This window comes from Rhinatrema bivittatum, chromosome 15 (assembly GCF_901001135.1).
Source record: "Rhinatrema bivittatum chromosome 15, aRhiBiv1.1, whole genome shotgun sequence".
In the NCBI taxonomy this organism is placed as follows: Eukaryota; Metazoa; Chordata; class Amphibia; order Gymnophiona; family Rhinatrematidae; genus Rhinatrema; species Rhinatrema bivittatum.
The window spans coordinates 80,368,485-80,385,681 of record NC_042629.1 but is presented as its reverse complement, the minus strand read 5'-3'; the positions used below and the strand labels follow the sequence as shown (position 1 = coordinate 80,385,681).

Genomic DNA, 17,197 nt, shown 5'->3' with positions numbered 1-17,197 from the left:
TGTGAACAGAGCCCCTCCCGCGAAAGCCTGACCGAGGAATCCCCGCAGGCTAAACACATCTGAGATGGTGGCCTGGCTGCTGGGTGGGGGAGGGGCAGCACTAATAAGCTGAGCTGCCGGTGCTGAAGGAGCGGAGGCACAGAATGAACTGTGCACGCTCTCAATTCACTCTCTCAAGCTGCAAAAGTAAGTAGGGAAGGCAGGAGCCTTCTGTTAATCTTATCAGGGACTCCTCTGGGTAAAATCACCTTTTATTTAGTCTTTTTTTTTTTTTTTTTTTTTTTTACAAATGTCCCTTTCAGCAGCTACAAAACCATGGATCCCACTGAAGGGAGAGCAGTACAGAAGAGCAGGAGAGAGGGAGCTGAACAGGGGGAGTGACTGGCACCACCAATTTTCACCCCTGCAGCCGAGGACCACCAGGAAAAGGGAGCCTAGGCTATATAAAACAAGGGGCCAAGCCCCCCACAAGAGTGAGGAGACCTCAGGGACTGTCTCCTGTGAAGGATCCACAGAGTTCACACTTTTTTTTTCTCTAAACAATAACTCAAATACTTGCTTGATCCAAACATGATAGAGACACAGAAGGAAAAAACGCCCAGAAGGGACAAGTAGAAGTGAACAGGGAACCACAGGGTGAGCTGTTCCACCTGCTGGAGACAGACAAATACTGAAGGGCTGCAGGGTAGGCTCTGTCCTCCTGTAGGACACCCGTTCAGTTTTGGTCTGTCTCCACCTGCTGGAAAGGAGGCTCAACCCATGGTCTGGACTGATCCGGGTACGTACAGGGAACTGGTATTTATATATTTTAAATATTTGTAAGAACATGCCATACTGGGTCAGACCAAGGGTCCATCAAGCCCAGCATCCTGTTTCCAACAGAGGCCAATCCAGGCCATAAGAACCTGGCAAGTACCCAAAAACTAAGTCTATTCCATGTTACTGTTGCTAGTAATAGCATCTCCCATCTCCCCTACACCCCATAAAGTGAAATTACCAGGACAGCATATTGTATATTGTACATAAGAACTTGTTATTCCCAAACACGTGTTTATATGCCGCCTACAAATGTTGATATCCTTCCTATTTATCAGAATTTCTTTGCCCCCCCCCCCCCCCCCCGTTTAGATGGATAACCTCTATCATGCATACCACTTAGTTAATTATTTATTGTATATTCTACTCTGTTAATTGTATGTTTTTTAATGTTCCTTATATAATTATATGATAATTGTAAAGCCTGTTGCTCAGTTCTGTTCTCTGTAAACCGACGAGATGTTCCCAACGTTCGTCGGTATATAAAAGCTATTAAATAAATAAATAAATAATAGCAGTGGCTATTCTCTAAGTGAACTTAATGGCAGGTAATGGACTTCTCCTCCAAGAACTTATCCAATCCTTTTTTAAACACAGCTATACTAACTGCACTAACCACATCCTCTGGCAACAAATTCCAGAGTTTAATTGTGCGTTGAGTGAAAAAGAACTTTCTCTGATTAGTTTTAAATGTGCCCCATGCTAACTTCATGGAGTGTCCCCTAGTCTTTCTACTATCCGAAAGAGTAAATAACCGATTCACATCTACCCGTTCTAGACCTCTCATGATTTTAAACACCTCTATCATATCCCCCCTCAGTCGTCTCTTCTCCAAGCTGAAAAGTCCTAACCACCATGCAACGATGGTTGCTGGTGCCGATGTCTGCCTGTGTTTTCCTTGGTGCTTGGCACAGTCCTTCTCCAGCGCCGAGGAAGCCGATTATCCAGATGCTTTGGAAGGGTCAGATGACGGAGAGGGCCTATCCCCCGAACCCCTCTCTTCATAGGAAGGGATCGGATGGGAGGTAGAGGGCGATGCCAAGTTGGAGGAGTCTCCGCGACCCTTCAGTGCGTATCTTCTTCCAAGGAGGAAGATGAGCAACTGTGCCCAAGGCCTTCGAAGGCGCCTGCACTTCCCGTTCCCGGGCCATCAGGAGTCCCAGGGCCATTGGTGCTTGAGGTTCCCAATGCCAGAGTCGATGGAGCTGTCTTTTTGGCACCAAAAAGCTGCTCCATTTTGGCCAGCCGGGAATGACGGCCCTTGGGTGTCATCTGAGCACAGTCTGGGCACCCGTGGACATCGTGGGAAGCCCCCACGCAGAGGATACAGACTTCATGTGGATCCGTGAGAGATATGGTCCGGGGGCACTTACGAAAACAGGCGCCATGAAAATAAGGCGGCGAGCACTCGATGGCCGGCAGCCACCGGGAGGCGACACACTCATGAATCGACCGCAAAGAACAAGAGAAACACCTACCAAGAAGCTGGTGGAACAGACAGTGAAGAGGGACCCCGCGTGGAGGAAAAACGGAGGAGAAATCCTCAATTAAAAAGAAGTGTTTGAAAAATTTGGAGAGAGCTCAGAGAATTGTGAGGCGACTGCTTTGTGGAAAAAACGAGATTGAAGAGGGACCCCGTGTGGCTGCGCAGATAATGGCATGACTAAGTTTTCCATGCCGGGCTCCGTCTGATGTCACCCACCTGTGAGGACTGCCATCCTGCTGTCTTAGGAGAATGCTATGTATTCTTCATTATTTCTGGGTAACTTTAAAAACGCTGCCTTGGGCAAATACAATTCTCTGGGCATCGGGTCCACCAGGGCTTACTGCTGTTCCTGGGTATGAGTTACTTTCTCCTGCCACTCCCACAAGTCTGGTCTGTGTGGCTGCTTTCCTTTAATCAGCCCAGCACCTGCTTCCTGGTCTGGCTCAACTTCCTCTCCCTTCAGCCCCTTTGCCTGCCTTCTGGGAGTTGTAGTCGTCCCCTCCCCCTGCTGAGCTTCTATCTAACTCTGTCCTCATCTGTATTCCATTCCCTTGTAGCTGTCGTAATGGGACGTATCTCCCGTTACATGATATAAAAACACCTTAAAGAGTATTCCTCACTGTTTGGATAACGTTTATTTTGCTCACATATTTATTAACCTCCGAGTCAAATGTGATGGCATGTTGGAACTTAGTTCTGCTTTAAATCTATCTGTTTTAATATTTTTTTTTTTACTTTTTATCCATCACAAACATGAACACCTTGGCATTTCACAAATACTATCAACAAGCATATTCTCCAGGACACATCCCACAAAATGTTATACCTCTACATTGTAAAGAAATTGACAGAGAAAACTGGTGAAACATTTCAAATACATTAAAGTATTATCCCATACTATAAAAGGACATTGAGCCCAGATTTCAAACCCTCCCCCTTCAAACAATGGAGACTGTGCAGAGAAGGGCGACCAAAATAAGGGGCATGGAACGGCTCCCCTATGAGGAAAGGCTAAAGGCTGTTCAGTTTGGAGAAGAGACGGCAGGGGGATAGGATAGGACTTTAACAAGTTAATGTAAATCAGTTATTTACTCTCTCAGATAATAGAAGGACTAGGGAGCACTCCATGAAGTTAGCAAGTAGCTCATTTAAAACAAAACAAAGAAAATTCTTTTTCACTCGGTGCATAGTTAAGCTCTGGAAATCATTGCCAGAGGATGTGGTTACAGCAGTTAGTGTAACTGGGTTTAAAAAAGGTTGGGATAAGTTCCTAGAGGAAATATCCATAACCTACTATTCCGGTAATTAACAAGCAATAGTAGCTTGTGATTTATCTAATGTTTGCGTAATTGCCAGGTTCTTGTGGCCTGGTTTGGCCTCTGTTGGAATCAGGATGCTGGGCTTGATGGACCCTTGGTCTGACCCATGTTATGTTATGTTAAGCCCATAAGAACTCCCATTAAACAAGCAAGGCTTCATGCTGCTGGAGAACGCGTTTTCTCCAGCCTTTGGAATCCCCTTCCTGTAGACATAGATGCCCAAAGTTGTTCAAATCTGCATTAAAAACATATTTTAAGCAAGATTCTTTCTAATTTTAATTTGGAGTACATCTTTTAGCATGATGTTTTATGTCTTTGTTTTAACTTTTGAGTAAATTGTGATGTAGTTTACAGATTTTATATTCATTTATTATAATTTATTTTTTTCTTCGTCTTTTTATCATTGTGTTGTACTGTGTATGCTGAGTTGTAAGCCGCTTTGGGCTAAAGCATGAGCAGCCTATAAATATGAATAGAGATAAGATGGATGCTATCTTGTAAATGTTTCTCCCTGGACAAAATAACTCCATTTTGATGTGTTAAATTATTTAATTCTCTATTTCTGTGCATTTAGGGGCAATTCTTCTTCCCCAGCTTTCGGGGAGTTGAAAGATTATTATCTGTTCTATCTGAAAAGTAAATCTCCCCGAGAAGTCCTCTTGAAGATGTGGGGTGAGGAGCTAATGAGTGAAGAGAGTGTCTTTGAGGTGTTCACCCATTATATCTCTGGGCAGCCAAACCGCAGTGGGCAGAAAGTAAGTGCTGCTACCAAGAATAGGAAACAGATCCCAAGCGGGGCAGAGAGAGGCAACCAGAGTGGTGTGGGGTCTGGGGAAAGGATCCAGACTTTTAAATATCTGAACGGTATTAATAAATGTACAATGAAGAAGCAGGGAGCATGATATGAAGCTCCAAGGGGACAGTCTCAGGACCAACATCAGAAAGTATTTTTTCATGGAAAGGGTCGTGGATGCCAGGAAGGACCTTCCAGTGGAGGTGAACTCAAAAACGCATGGGATGAACACAAATGATCCCTAGGATGGTAAGAAAGCATTGTAGTAACCTGCACGGAGCGGCGGTTACTGCCCTTAACAGAAACATGGGGGTATCCTGCACGGAGCGGCAGTTACTATCCTTAACAGAAACATGGGGGTATCCTGCATGGAGCGGCAGTTACTGCCCTTAACAGAAACATGGGGGTAACCTGCACGGAGCGGCAGTTACTGCCCTTAACAGAAACATGGGGGTAATCTGCACGGAGCGGCAGTTACTACCCTTAACAGAAACATGGGGGTAACTTGCACGGAGCGGCAGTTACTGCCCTTAACAGAAACATGGGGTAACCTGCACGGAGCGGCAGTTACTGCCCTTAACAGAAACATGGGGGTAACCTGCACGGAGCGGCAGTTACTATCCTTAACAGAAACATGGGGGTAACCTGCACGGAGCGGCAGTTACTACCCTTAACAGAAAAATGGGGGTAACCTGCACGGAGCGGCAGTTACTGCCCGTAACAGAAACATGGGGGGTAACCTGCACGGAGCGGCAGTTACTGCCCGTAACAGAAACATGGGGGGTAACCTGCACGGAGCGGCAGTTACTACCCTTAACAGAAACATGGGGGTAACTTGCACGGAGCGGCAGTTACTGCCCGTAACAGAAACATGGGGGGTAACCTGCATGGAGCAGCAGTTACTGCCCTTAACAGAAACATGGGGGTAACCTGCACAAAGCGGCAGTTACTGCCCTTAACAGAAACATGGGGGTAACCTGCACGGAGCAGCGGTTACTGCCCTTAACAGAAACATGAGGATAACCTGCACGGAGCGGCAGTTACTACCCTTAACAGAAACATGGGGGTAACCTGCACGGAGCGGCGGTTACTGCCCTTAACAGAAACATGAGGATAACCTGCACGGAGCGGCAGTTACTACCCTTAACAGAAACATGGGGGTAATCTGCACGGAGCGGCAGTTACTGCCCTTAACAGAAACATGGGGGTAACCTGCACGGAGCGGCAGTTACTGCCCTTAACAGAAACATGGGGGTAACCTGCACGGAGCGGCAGTTACTGCTCTTAACAGAAACATGGGGGTAACCTGCACGGAGCGGCAGTTACTGCCCTTAACAGAAACATGGGGGTAACCTGCACGGAGCGGCAGTTACTGCCCTTAACAGAAACATGGGGGTAACCTGCACGGAGCGGCAGTTGCTGCCCGTAACAGAAACATGGGGGGTAACCTGCATGGAGCAGCAGTTACTGCCCTTAACAGAAACATGGGGGTAACCTGCACGGAGCGGCAGTTACTGCCCTTAACAGAAACATGGGGGTAACCTGCACGGAGCGGCAGTTACTACCCTTAACAGAAAAATGGGGGTAACCTGCACGGAGCGGCAGTTACTGCCCTTAACAGAAACATGGGGGGTAACCTGCACGGAGCGGCAGTTACTGCCCTTAACAGAAACATGGGGGTAACCTGCACGGAGCGGCAGTTACTACCCTTAACAGAAAAATGGGGGTAACCTGCACGGAGCGGCAGTTACTGCCCTTAACAGAAACATGGGGGTAACCTGCATGGAGCGGCAGTTACTGCCCTTAACAGAAACATGGGGGTAACCTGCATGGAGCGGCAGTTACTGCCCTTAACAGAAACATGGGGGGTAACCTGCACGGAACGGCAGTTACTGCCCTTAACAGAAACATGGGGGTAACCTGCACGGAGCGGCAGTTACTGCCCTTAACAGAAACATGGGGGTAACCTGCACGGAGCGGCAGTTACTGCCCTTAACAGAAACATGGGGGTAACCTGCATGGAGCGGCAGTTACTGCCCTTAACAGAAACATGGGGGTAACCTGCACGGAGCGGCAGTTACTACTCTTAACAGAAGGCATGGGGGTAACCTGCATGGAGCAGCAGTTACTGCCCTGAAAACCTTGCTTGTCCATTTGTATCTTTCTGCCATCATTTACTATGTTAATATGAATATGTCTCCACCAAAAAAAACAATCACAACTTTTTATTTTTCTTTCTTACCACAAAACTAAACTTCTAGAAGACATGTTGGTCCTGGGAAAACATGGATTCTTTGTTCTTTAACTCTTTAATGGACCTACATAACAATCAAGCTGTTTTGGTACATCGGCTTTTGAGACCCGAATGCTTGGAGGCCCAGTGTTTGAGCATTGACTCTGCCAGTCTTGGTAGCTGTTCATCAGGCTGACTCAGTACGTTGCGCTCCGGCCAAGTGCACCATTAGCTCCCGTTTCCACACACGTTTTCCACGCGCTCTTATTACCCCTTATACAGTAAGGGGTAACCTGCACGTGGAAAACGCGCGTCCAACCCCCCCACCCCCCCCGAAACTAATAGCGCCCGCAACATGCAATTTTACCGGCAACCGTTTTCCGAACCCGTGGCTGTCAGTGGGTTCGACACCGCCGGTAAAATTAAGCGTCGGCCGTCAAACCCACTGACAGCCTCCGCTCCTGTGCGCTAGTGTCCCCAGCACCTCCTTTTTAACCGCAGGCCCTCATTTGCATAGAGAATCGCGCGCCCAGGAGCGCCGGCTCTCCTGCGCATTTTACTGAATCGGCCTGTATATTGTTAGAAAGCTTTGTAGATGGGCATGGGAATGGGTGCTGGGGCATCTGCATGTTCATCTACCCAAAAGGGTGAAATAGAAAGGAGGAAGACGAGAGCCCATCTTGGATAAGGAGAGCTGTTCTACAAATCGTCAGCTGGGATGTATCTATTCTACTGTGGACAACAAGAATTGGGCAGCTGTCGTGCATTATGGTACTGAGAAACCTCATCTGAGAAGGAGATTTTATGTATTTATTTAAACATTTTTCTATGCCGTCGTTAAGTTAAATACCATCACAACGGTTTACAGAAGGGCACGATAAAGAGAAATATGGGTGGTATAGATTACAAATTACTCGTGTGCCATCATAGTACGGTAACATTGTAAAATAATAAACTAGGTGTGTAAATTAAACCTGATTGTTAGGAACAAATTAGGCAGTTTGATTTTAACATTGATATGCTTATGTAGGTTATAAAAACGTCTAGCTTGGAGATCACTGTGGTCTCAGACGTGCATGTAGATAATCAGCTTGCTTTATTATTAGACTGGTCTAATGAAAGGTATCACACAGTCAGCAAAGAATCTACTTTACACACAAAGAAAGAGCCCACAATCTCCCCATTTATAAAGCTGAAATGAATAATGTAGGAACTAACCAAAAAGCTTGTTGAAATCAATGGGGAGAGTGACAGCAATGGAAAAAGGATAATGCTGACATTGTGAGGCTGTTGGGATTGCTGCCTCGGAGTAGATCTGTGATACGGAGATTAGAGATGTGCAAGGAAAAAAGTTCATTTTTGGGTTTTGGTTCATTTTCAGGAGATTTTTTTCCCCCATGAATTTCAGTTTGTGGATTGCTTAATTTGTTTCATTCATATGAAAAAAACCCAAAATGGCCACCCTCCAGGATCCCCACAACCCCCACTTACCCGGTCTGGTGGGGATCCACCATCTCAAACTAGACTGAAGCCTTGGGCTTGAGTAGGCCAATGCTGAGGCCCGGAAACTAGGTCCTGATGCTGGGGCCTTGGCCCCCCGCCGCAACCAGATCCGGAGACTGGGTCCTGATGGCAGGGTATTGGCGTCGGGCCTCTGGGTCTGGTCGCTGTGTGGGGTCTGGGCCCAGGCAATTGTACAGCCATTGCCTTACAACTGACATACATCAAAATGGTGCCGTCCACTGGGATGAATGCGTCTGAGTTCACCCCAGTGGACGGCGTCATTTGGCTTGCAAGTGCTGAAGAAAGAACAGGAGCAAGAAGAGGCTCCCAGGCCTGGGCTCAGAGGCTTGGGCCTGACCCTGGGCTCTGAGGCCCAGGCATTGGGACCTGATGGCGGGCCTAGGCCACGGCGTCACGACCCGGCCTCTGGGTTGGGTTGCTGCATCGGGACCCGGCTTTCATCAAATATCCGACAGAGCATATAAGTTCTTGTTTTTTAGTTTAATTTTCAGGGGTCTCAGTTGAGACCCTGGCATCGGCCTGTACTTCCGTCGAGACCCCAGCATCGGCCAAGCCTCCGCCGATACCCCCGGTGTCATGCTCGGACCTAGGCCGAGGCCCGAATCATTAGTTTAAAATGAAACTAACGAATAAGGTTGGTTTCATTCGGGGAGCCCCTGATTTTTTTCAGGGCCACCCTATTCATCATGTTTTGCAGTTTTGTTTTAAGCGAATGCACATCCCTAACGGAGACTGGAATTGCAGCTTTGGTGGATAAAGACTAATACTGCACAAGAAAATACTTTTTTCCATTTTAAATTAAAATATCTGGAAAAACTATTGCACAAGGAAAGTTTAACGGAAAGATTTAAAAACCTGGCTATTTCAACAGGCATTTCCAGGCCCAAAGCTGAAGCCTATTTTTAGCTTTGCATAGTTCTTTTTTATGTTTTTTGTTTGTATTCTTAAGTTATGACTTTTAGATTGCTATTAATGGAACACGTAGAAATCTTAACTAATTCATGCATTATTGATTTTTAGTTGTTATTAATATGAAGGATTGTTATTTCCTTTTTCTATTTCTCTTGATGTTAAAATGAATGTAAACCATCGAGATGGACTATGTTCGTGCAACGGTATAGAAAACTGTTTAAATAAATAAAATAACTTATTGAAATAAGATCAGAAATGTAGGCAGAGTTCATCAGCTGGGATGAATAGTATGATTGCTTGTAGTAGTCCATTAGGGTGATTCCTATAGTTTAAGTACTCTTGGAAGTTAACTGAATAGCATTATAACAGACATCTCTTCCTCTGCCTTTTAACCTCAACAGGTCACTTGTTTGCCCTGGAACGATGACCCTCTAGCCCCAGAAACCAACCTCATGAAAGATGAGCTGCAAAAAGTGAACAGACGAGGAATCTTGACTATTAACTCGCAGCCAAACATAAATGGAAGGCCTTCCACGGACGCCATTGTGGGCTGGGGTCCCAGTGGGGGCTATGTCTTCCAAAAGGTCAATACTCTCCACCATGTCAAGTCTTCTTTCCTCTAATGCCTGCAGACAGACATAACTTTTCTTTTCTTCCTGATGTATGCAGGCATACCTTGAATTTTTTACAGCCAGTGAGAATGTCTCTGCTCTCCTCAAAGTGCTGAAAAACTATGGACCGCGTGTCAATTATCAAATTGTGAACGTGCAGGTATGCATGGCAGAATTACAGAACGTGGGGGATATTGGTCATAGAGAGAGAGTTTGCAGACACCACATCTTTGATTTTCATGGGCTAGGGGTAATACATACGTTCTCTTGAAACTTTTCTGTCTTCACAGGGTAAAAACATCACAAATGCTCCTGACTTGCAGCCAAATGCTGTGACATGGGGCATCTTCCCTGGACGGGAGATTATTCAGCCAACCGTGGTGGATCCCGTCAGCTTCATGTATTGGAAGGTAAAGTTTAACTCTAGATATGCAATCTGAAACGTTTCTGCAGCTGGGTATGTTTTGTAGGTAAAAAGAAAATTATTCCTTACCTGCTCATTTTCGTTCCTGTAGTACCATGGATCAGTCCAGACCGTGGGTTATGTCCCCCTTCCAGCAGATGGAGACAGAGCAAAAACTGAGAGGGCGGTCCCTCATGACTGGTGCGCCCTCTGTAAACCTTCAGTATTAAGAATATCCAAGCAACAAAGAAAAACCCCTTGGATGGATCAATACAAAAATGAATACCAACTAAATTGAACATCAAACTGTAAATCTGAATAGGCAAACTTGCAATGTGAACTCTGTCAGTCCCAAACAGGTCCTGAAATGATTACACAGTCGAGCTGAAGGATTAAACCAAAGAAAAAAAACCCAAAATCCTTAGGGTGGGCGTATGGACTGATCCATGGTACTACAGGAACGAAAATTAACAAGTAAGGAAAGAATTTCCTTTTTCCCTGTCTGTACCAGGATCAGTCCAGACCGTGGGATGTACCAAAGCTTCCCTTAAATAGGGTGGGCCACTGATATCCCAGCTTGAATGACCTGAGCCTCAAAAGAATCCGAGGTCGTTGATTGCAGATACAAGCGATAGTGATGCGCCAAAGTGTGCAAAGACTTCCAAGTGGCCGCTCGGCAAAATTCCTGCAGAGAAGACCGCTCTGCTTTCTGCCCAGGAAGCTGCTTGAGCTCGGAGAGAATGAGTTTTAATACCGTCTGGGGGCTAATGCCCCGCGGTAGAGATTGCTTCCTTCATCCATCAGGCAATGGTGGTCTTTGAAGCCTAGTTCCCCTTCTTGGGACCACTCCAGAAGACAAAAAGATGATCTGATAATCGGAAGTAGTTAGTAACCTCCAGAACTCGGAGGACTCGCTTGACATCTAGGCGCCTGAGCTCCTTGGAATCCTCATCCTGGAATGATGGCCGTTCCACCAACTGATTCAGATGAAGACGAGACCACCTTTGGAAGGAAAGATGGTATGATACCTAAGGATACTCCGGGATCCACAGAGCGGAGATAAGGCTCTCTACATGAAAGGCCTGCAGCTCCGAGATTCTGCGAGCAGAACAAATGGCAACCAAGGAAACTGTCTTAAGAGTCAGGTCCTTGAGGGTAGCGCTCTACAGTGGTTCAAAGGGCGGCCCGCCAAGAATACGAAGGATCAAAATCAAAACTCCCCTAGAGGCATAAATTGCGAATCTGTGTTTCACATGCTTTACTCCCTTCAAGAACCGGACCACGTCCGGGTGTGTCGCAAGAGGAGGGCCACCAAAATGATAAAGGGGATGGAACAGCTCCCCTATGAGGAAAGGCTGAAGAGGTTAGGGCTGTTCAGCTTGGAGAAGAGACGGCTGAGAGGAGATATGATAGAGGTCTTTAAGATCATGAGAGGTCTTGAACGAGTAGAAGTGACTCGGTTATTTACACTTTCGAATAATAGAAGCACTAGGGGGCATTCCATGAAGTTAGCAAGTTGCACATTTAAGACTAATTGGAGAAAATTCTTTCACTCAACGCACAATAAATCTCTGGAATTTGTTGCCAGAGGAGGTGGTTAGTGCAGTTAGTGTAGCTGGGTTTGGAAAGGGTTTGGATAAGTTCTTGGAGGAGAAGTCCATTAATGGCTATTAATCAATTATACTTAGGGAATAGCCACTGCTATTAATTGCATCAGTAGCATGGGTGGTTCTTAGTGTTTGGGTAATTGCCAGGTTCTTGTGGCCTGGTTTTGACCTCTGTTGGAAACAGGATGCTGGGCTTGATGGACCCTTGGTCTGACCCAGCATGGCAATTTCTTATGTTCTTAACTAGAGCACCTAAGTCTGCCACCTGATCTCGGAGAAAATTGTAGGCTAATCCCCCTCTCCAGCCCTCGCTGTAAGAATGACAAGATCTGGGCTTTGGTCGCACGCCGTGGAGAGAGACGTGAGGACTGGCAGCAAGCCTCAAACACTTTCCAAGCTCGGACATAGGACCTGGAGGTGGAAGACTTCCTAGCCTTAAGAAGAGTGGAGATAACCACCGCTGGATACCCTCGTCTCCTTAGCCGGCGCTGTTCCAAAAGCCAGGCCGCTAGACAGAAGCGATCTACCTGGTCAAAAAATACAGGTCCCTGCCGTAGGAGATTTGACAGATGCCCCAGGTGCAGCGGGCCATCCACCGCTAGTTTGACTGTCTGCGAACCACGGCTGACGAGGCCACTCCGGAGCCACGAGGATCACGGACCCCTGGTGACCCTCTATTCTTCGGAGCACTCTTCCCACCAGGGACCAAGGTGGGAACACGGAACGGAGGATGTTCCTCGGCCATGGGAGGGCTAGGGCATTGACGCCTTCTGCGCCATGCTCCCTTCTGCGGCTGAAAAAGCACGGAGCCTTTGCGTTCCTTTGCGTGGCCATCAAATACAGATGGGGAGTCCCCCATCGCCTGTCGAGTAGTGCCACTGCCTCCTGGCACAATTCCCATTCTCCGGGATCTAAGCACTGGTGACTTAGTCACCTGAACATTGTCCACCCCTGCAATGTGAGACGCCGCCAGATGAGACAGGTGGAGTTTCGCCCACGGCATCAGCTTATTCGTCTCCCGAGTCACATGGAGACTTCTTGTTCGCCCCTGACAATTGATGTACGCCACAGTCGTGGCACTGTCGGAGAGGATCTGGACTGCTCGGCCTTGTGCTAGGGGCAGAAAACGCTGCAGCTCAAGATGGACCGCTCTTGTCTCCAGACGATGTATTGGCCAAGTTGCCTGTTCTGGTGTCCACTGGCCCCAGCCGGTAAGGCTGGCGTCTGTTGTAACCAGTACCCATTGTGGAACCTCGAGCTCTACGTCTCAAAGCAAATGATCCAGGTCAGGCTGTCCTTGGGTGGGGGCGGTATCGGCAGAGGAGACTGAAATTCCTGAGGTACCGGCTTCCAACGGGAGAGTAATGCTCTTTGTAAGGGACGCGTGTGGGCAAAGGCCCAAGGCACAACATCTGTCGTGGAGGCCATGGAACCTAGCAACTGGAAATAGTCTCAGGCTGTGGGAAGTCTGAGGTCCTGAAACGCTGAACCTGAGCAAGGAGCGATTGGGCCCGCTCCAGACGAAGAGAGCCTGTGCCTACTTTGATGTCGAAATGAGCTCCCAGAAAGTCGAGGGACCAGGATCCGTTCCTTCCTTAGGGCCGCTGCCACCAGTACCATCACCTTGGTAAAGGTGCGAGGAGCGGTTGCCAGACCGAATGGCAGGGCCTGGAACTGGAAGATCTGCCCCAAAATCTTGAAGCAAAGGAGGGAGGCACCGATGCTCCTTCAGGATGGGGATATGAAGATAAGCTTCTGTCAAGTCCAAGGGCGCCAGGAACTCTCCCTGCAGCAATCCCTGAGCGCAGAGTTTCCATCCTGAAGTGTGGTATCTTGAGCGTCCTGTTGACCATCTTGAGATCCAGCATCGGCCGGAAGGAGCCTTCTTGCTTAGGGGCTACGAAGTAGACGGAATAATAGCAGAGTCCTTGTTCCGGTAGTGGCACTGGAAGAATTGCTCCCAGATCCAGGAGGCGGTCTAGCGTCTGACGTACTGCGCCCTGTTTCCTTAGTCCGCATGGAGAAAAGACAAACCTGTCTCTGAGAGGTCAAGCAAATTCTAAAGCGTAACTGCGCTGTAGAATATCCAGGACGCCCTGGTCTGAGGTGACTGTGACCCACTCCTCCTAGAACAGTGACAGGCATTCTCCTATCCGGGGAATCAAAGAGTGGGCCGGCCATATTTCATTGTGAAGATATAGTGGCAGTCCCTTGGGCGAGGGTGTCTCGGGCTGATCTTCATCCCCGAAAGGAATGAGACCAGGACTGCGATCTAGATGAGGGAGGCCTGTTGGACACTGGCCGCACCTGGTGGAAGCGCCGATGTCCTCTGAAATGGTTCCGCGCGGAGCTGTATGTTCTGGATCTCAGAGGAGGATCTTCCGGTAACTTAAGTACCTTATGCTCCCTGAGTGACTTAAGTTGCTCCATCTCCTTTCCAAACAACAACTTATCCTTGAAGGGGAAGGAAGCTGAGTTGAGACTAGGAGGAGGAATCCGCAGACCAGGTCCTGAACCAGAGGAGGCGCCGAGCTGAGACTACGGAAACCATAGATCTGGCCAGCATCCGGAGAAGATCATACAGTGCATCCGCGCCATAAGTTATGATGGCTTCTAGCCTTTCCGCCTGTTGTGCCTCCCCTAGAGGCAGGTCTTGAGTCCCGAGTAGTTGTTGAATCCACCGGAGTCATGCACGCTGCATCAGGGACCTACAAACAGCAGCCCAAACTCCCAAGGTGGACGCCTCAAACACTCTCTTCAAATACACCTCAAGTTTGCGGTCCTGCAAATCCCTGAGGGCTGCTCCTCCAGTCACAGGAATAGGTGTCCTAGCCATGACTGCGGATACCGACGCATCCACCTTCAGTACCTTAAGTAGTTCCAGGGACTCCTTGGGGAGTGGATACAGTCTGTCCATCACTCTGCCAACCTGCAGAGAGGCCTCCGGAGTCTCCTACCCACTGGACAGCAATTGGAGGAGCATAGGATGAAAAGGAAAGTCTTCGAAGGTGGCTTGAGCCCTGGTAGGATGGGATCCCCTTTCTTCGGTGCAGTGCTGGTGGCAGGAGCCTCCTAGGGGGCCTCAATATCTAATCCGGCCAGGACATGTGAGATAAGCGGAACCATCTCATCACTCTGGAAAAGGCGTAGAACCCGAGGAACATCCCCTTCGACTTGCGCCGAGGGCGTCGGGTCATCTAGATCAACGTCCACTGCAGGGTCCGTCGGGGGTGGAGAGTCAGGACCGGTTGGATGGGCATCGCATCAGCGGCAGCATGGAGGCAAGTAAAGAAGGGCTTGGAACTCAGACCTCCGAAAATCTTCGATAGCAGGAACAAAATCAGTCCTGCGCTGCCTGACTAACTTTAACGACCCATTCTGGTTTTTTTTTCCCCCCAAGCCAGAGGGATGTTGCGTCTCTGAAGCTTAGGGGCTGCCCTGAGGAATCGACAACTCCGGGTCGATATCGAGGGGGAGAGAGGTTGGACCACCAACTTCACCCCTAAAGGCAGCAAATGGCAGCCCTGTAAAAGAAAAGTTAACAAACTTGCCCCCAAACGATACAGCAATAAATACAAAAGATGACAGGTCTGCCACTGAATGAAAGCTCTGCCTGCAGCAGGACAGCCCATAGAAAGTAGAGCAAAGCTTCAATGAAAAGCCTTTGCCTTTCTTTTCATTTTTTTTTTTAAATAAGATCCATCGAAGTAAAAAGTTTTAACAAGAAAACAGGAGAAATAAATCATAGACTATTCTCACAGAAAGAAAATGGGAGAACCGAAGGTGCAACCCGAATCTGCTGGAGTCAGAGAAATACTGAAGGTTTACAGAGGGCTCACCAGTCATGAGGGACCGCCTTCTCAGTTTTTGCTCTTACTCCACCTGCTGGAAGGGGGACATAACCCACAGTCTGGACTGATCCTGGTACATACAGGGAACTTAACACAGAAAATTCAAGAGTTATCTTAATTTATTCTGCCTTCTGCTGGGGTGACATCAGAGAACCAAAAGTCCTTGTTCTGTTGATTTTCTCTTGTGTACACTGCAGATTTTATTGGCTCCCTTCATCTTCTCCAGATCATATAGTCGTGGCTGATGCCCCCTTAAGTTTTCTACCCTAGCATTTCACTGCCACTTGTAAGGTCTTTGTTATGTTTTCCTTTGCAGGATGAGGCCTTTGCATTATGGATTGAGCAGTGGGCAAAGCTATATGAGGAAGAGTCTCCATCCCGTATGATTATTCAATATATTCACGATAACTACTACCTGGTAAACTTAGTGGACAATGACTTTCCCCTGGAAAACTGCCTCTGGCAGGTTTTAGATGATATATTTGAAGAGCTGAACTGTCCAACACAGCAGTAAGAATCTGCTCTGCCCTATTACATAGGCCAGTTTGGACACCGTGATAAGGCAAAATCCAGCAATGGGCAAACACCCACTGACTCTCTGCTGTGAATATTTTGTCATCAGCCTTCCTCTGAGAAACCTCTTCTCCTAATAAAAGGCACTCTCTACATGTGTAGCATTACTTATGTCTATGGCAGCTAAAAATAAGAAAATTACTTCTTACCTGCTAATTTTCGTTCCTGTAGTACCAAGGATCAGTCCAGACTGTGGGTTATGTCCCCCGTCCAGCAGATGGAGTCAGACAAAGCTTCGAAGGGTGCTGACACAAGTACGTGTGCACCCCCTGCAGGAGCTCAGTATAGAGAATATCCAAGCCAAAACAACCACATACCAAGGTTGGATCAAGTGTTACAATCATAAAAAACTAAGGCAACTGGTGCCAGAACTGAAACTTGCAGAATGAACTGAGTAACAGACTCGTGAGTTGAACAGGCTCTAGAAGACAAGCGTAATTAAAAAAACAAGGAGAAACAGAGTGCAGTGAAGAGATCGAGCAGGGAAGAAAGTATCCCAGAAAGAAACCCCATAATCGAGAGTTGGGCATCTGGATTGATCCTTGGTACTACAGGAACGAAAATTAGCAGGTAAGAAATAATTTTCTTTTCCCTGTACGTACCAGGATCAGTCCAGACGGTGGGATGTACCAAAGCTTCCCTACACTGGGTGGGCCCTTGAAAGCCCTGCTCGAATGACTTGGTCGCCAAAATATCCAGAGGACGACGACAGTAGATGCAATCGGTAATGTCATGCAAAGGTATGAAGAGACTTCCAAGTCACCGCCCGGCAGATCTCTTGGGAGGAAACAGACTGAACTTCGGCCCAGGATGCAGCCTGAGAACGGAGAAAGTGCGCTTTAATTTTTATTTATTTATTTATTTATTTACTTTTGATATACTGACATTCATAGGACATATGCCGGTTTACAATCAACTCTTGTAGCGAGGAAAGAGAAATTACAAAATAACAGGGATAGGGGAAGGGGAGCAGGAATAGAAAAAGGAGAGAGGGGGTGGGTGAGAGCAAGCGCAAAGTAACGTGAAGAAATAAAAGGTTGCAGAGCGTAAAGGAGAGAAGGAAAGTAGA

General features: G+C 47.6%; 1 protein-coding gene across 1 annotated transcript in view; it reads left to right on the top strand.

The window, feature by feature from the left end:
- The window catches only part of MTHFR (methylenetetrahydrofolate reductase), a 62,964-nt gene extending 46,741 nt beyond the window's left edge, over positions 1-16,223 (top strand). The window contains exons 8-12 of the mRNA XM_029577830.1: positions 4,196-4,376; positions 9,485-9,667; positions 9,753-9,854; positions 9,985-10,104; positions 15,872-16,223. Coding sequence (XP_029433690.1) covers positions 4,196-4,376; positions 9,485-9,667; positions 9,753-9,854; positions 9,985-10,104; positions 15,872-16,069 — 784 coding nt within the window. The 3' untranslated portion in view covers positions 16,070-16,223. The remainder of the gene's footprint in view (positions 1-4,195; positions 4,377-9,484; positions 9,668-9,752; positions 9,855-9,984; positions 10,105-15,871) is intronic.
- The last annotated feature ends 974 nt before the right edge of the window (positions 16,224-17,197 follow it).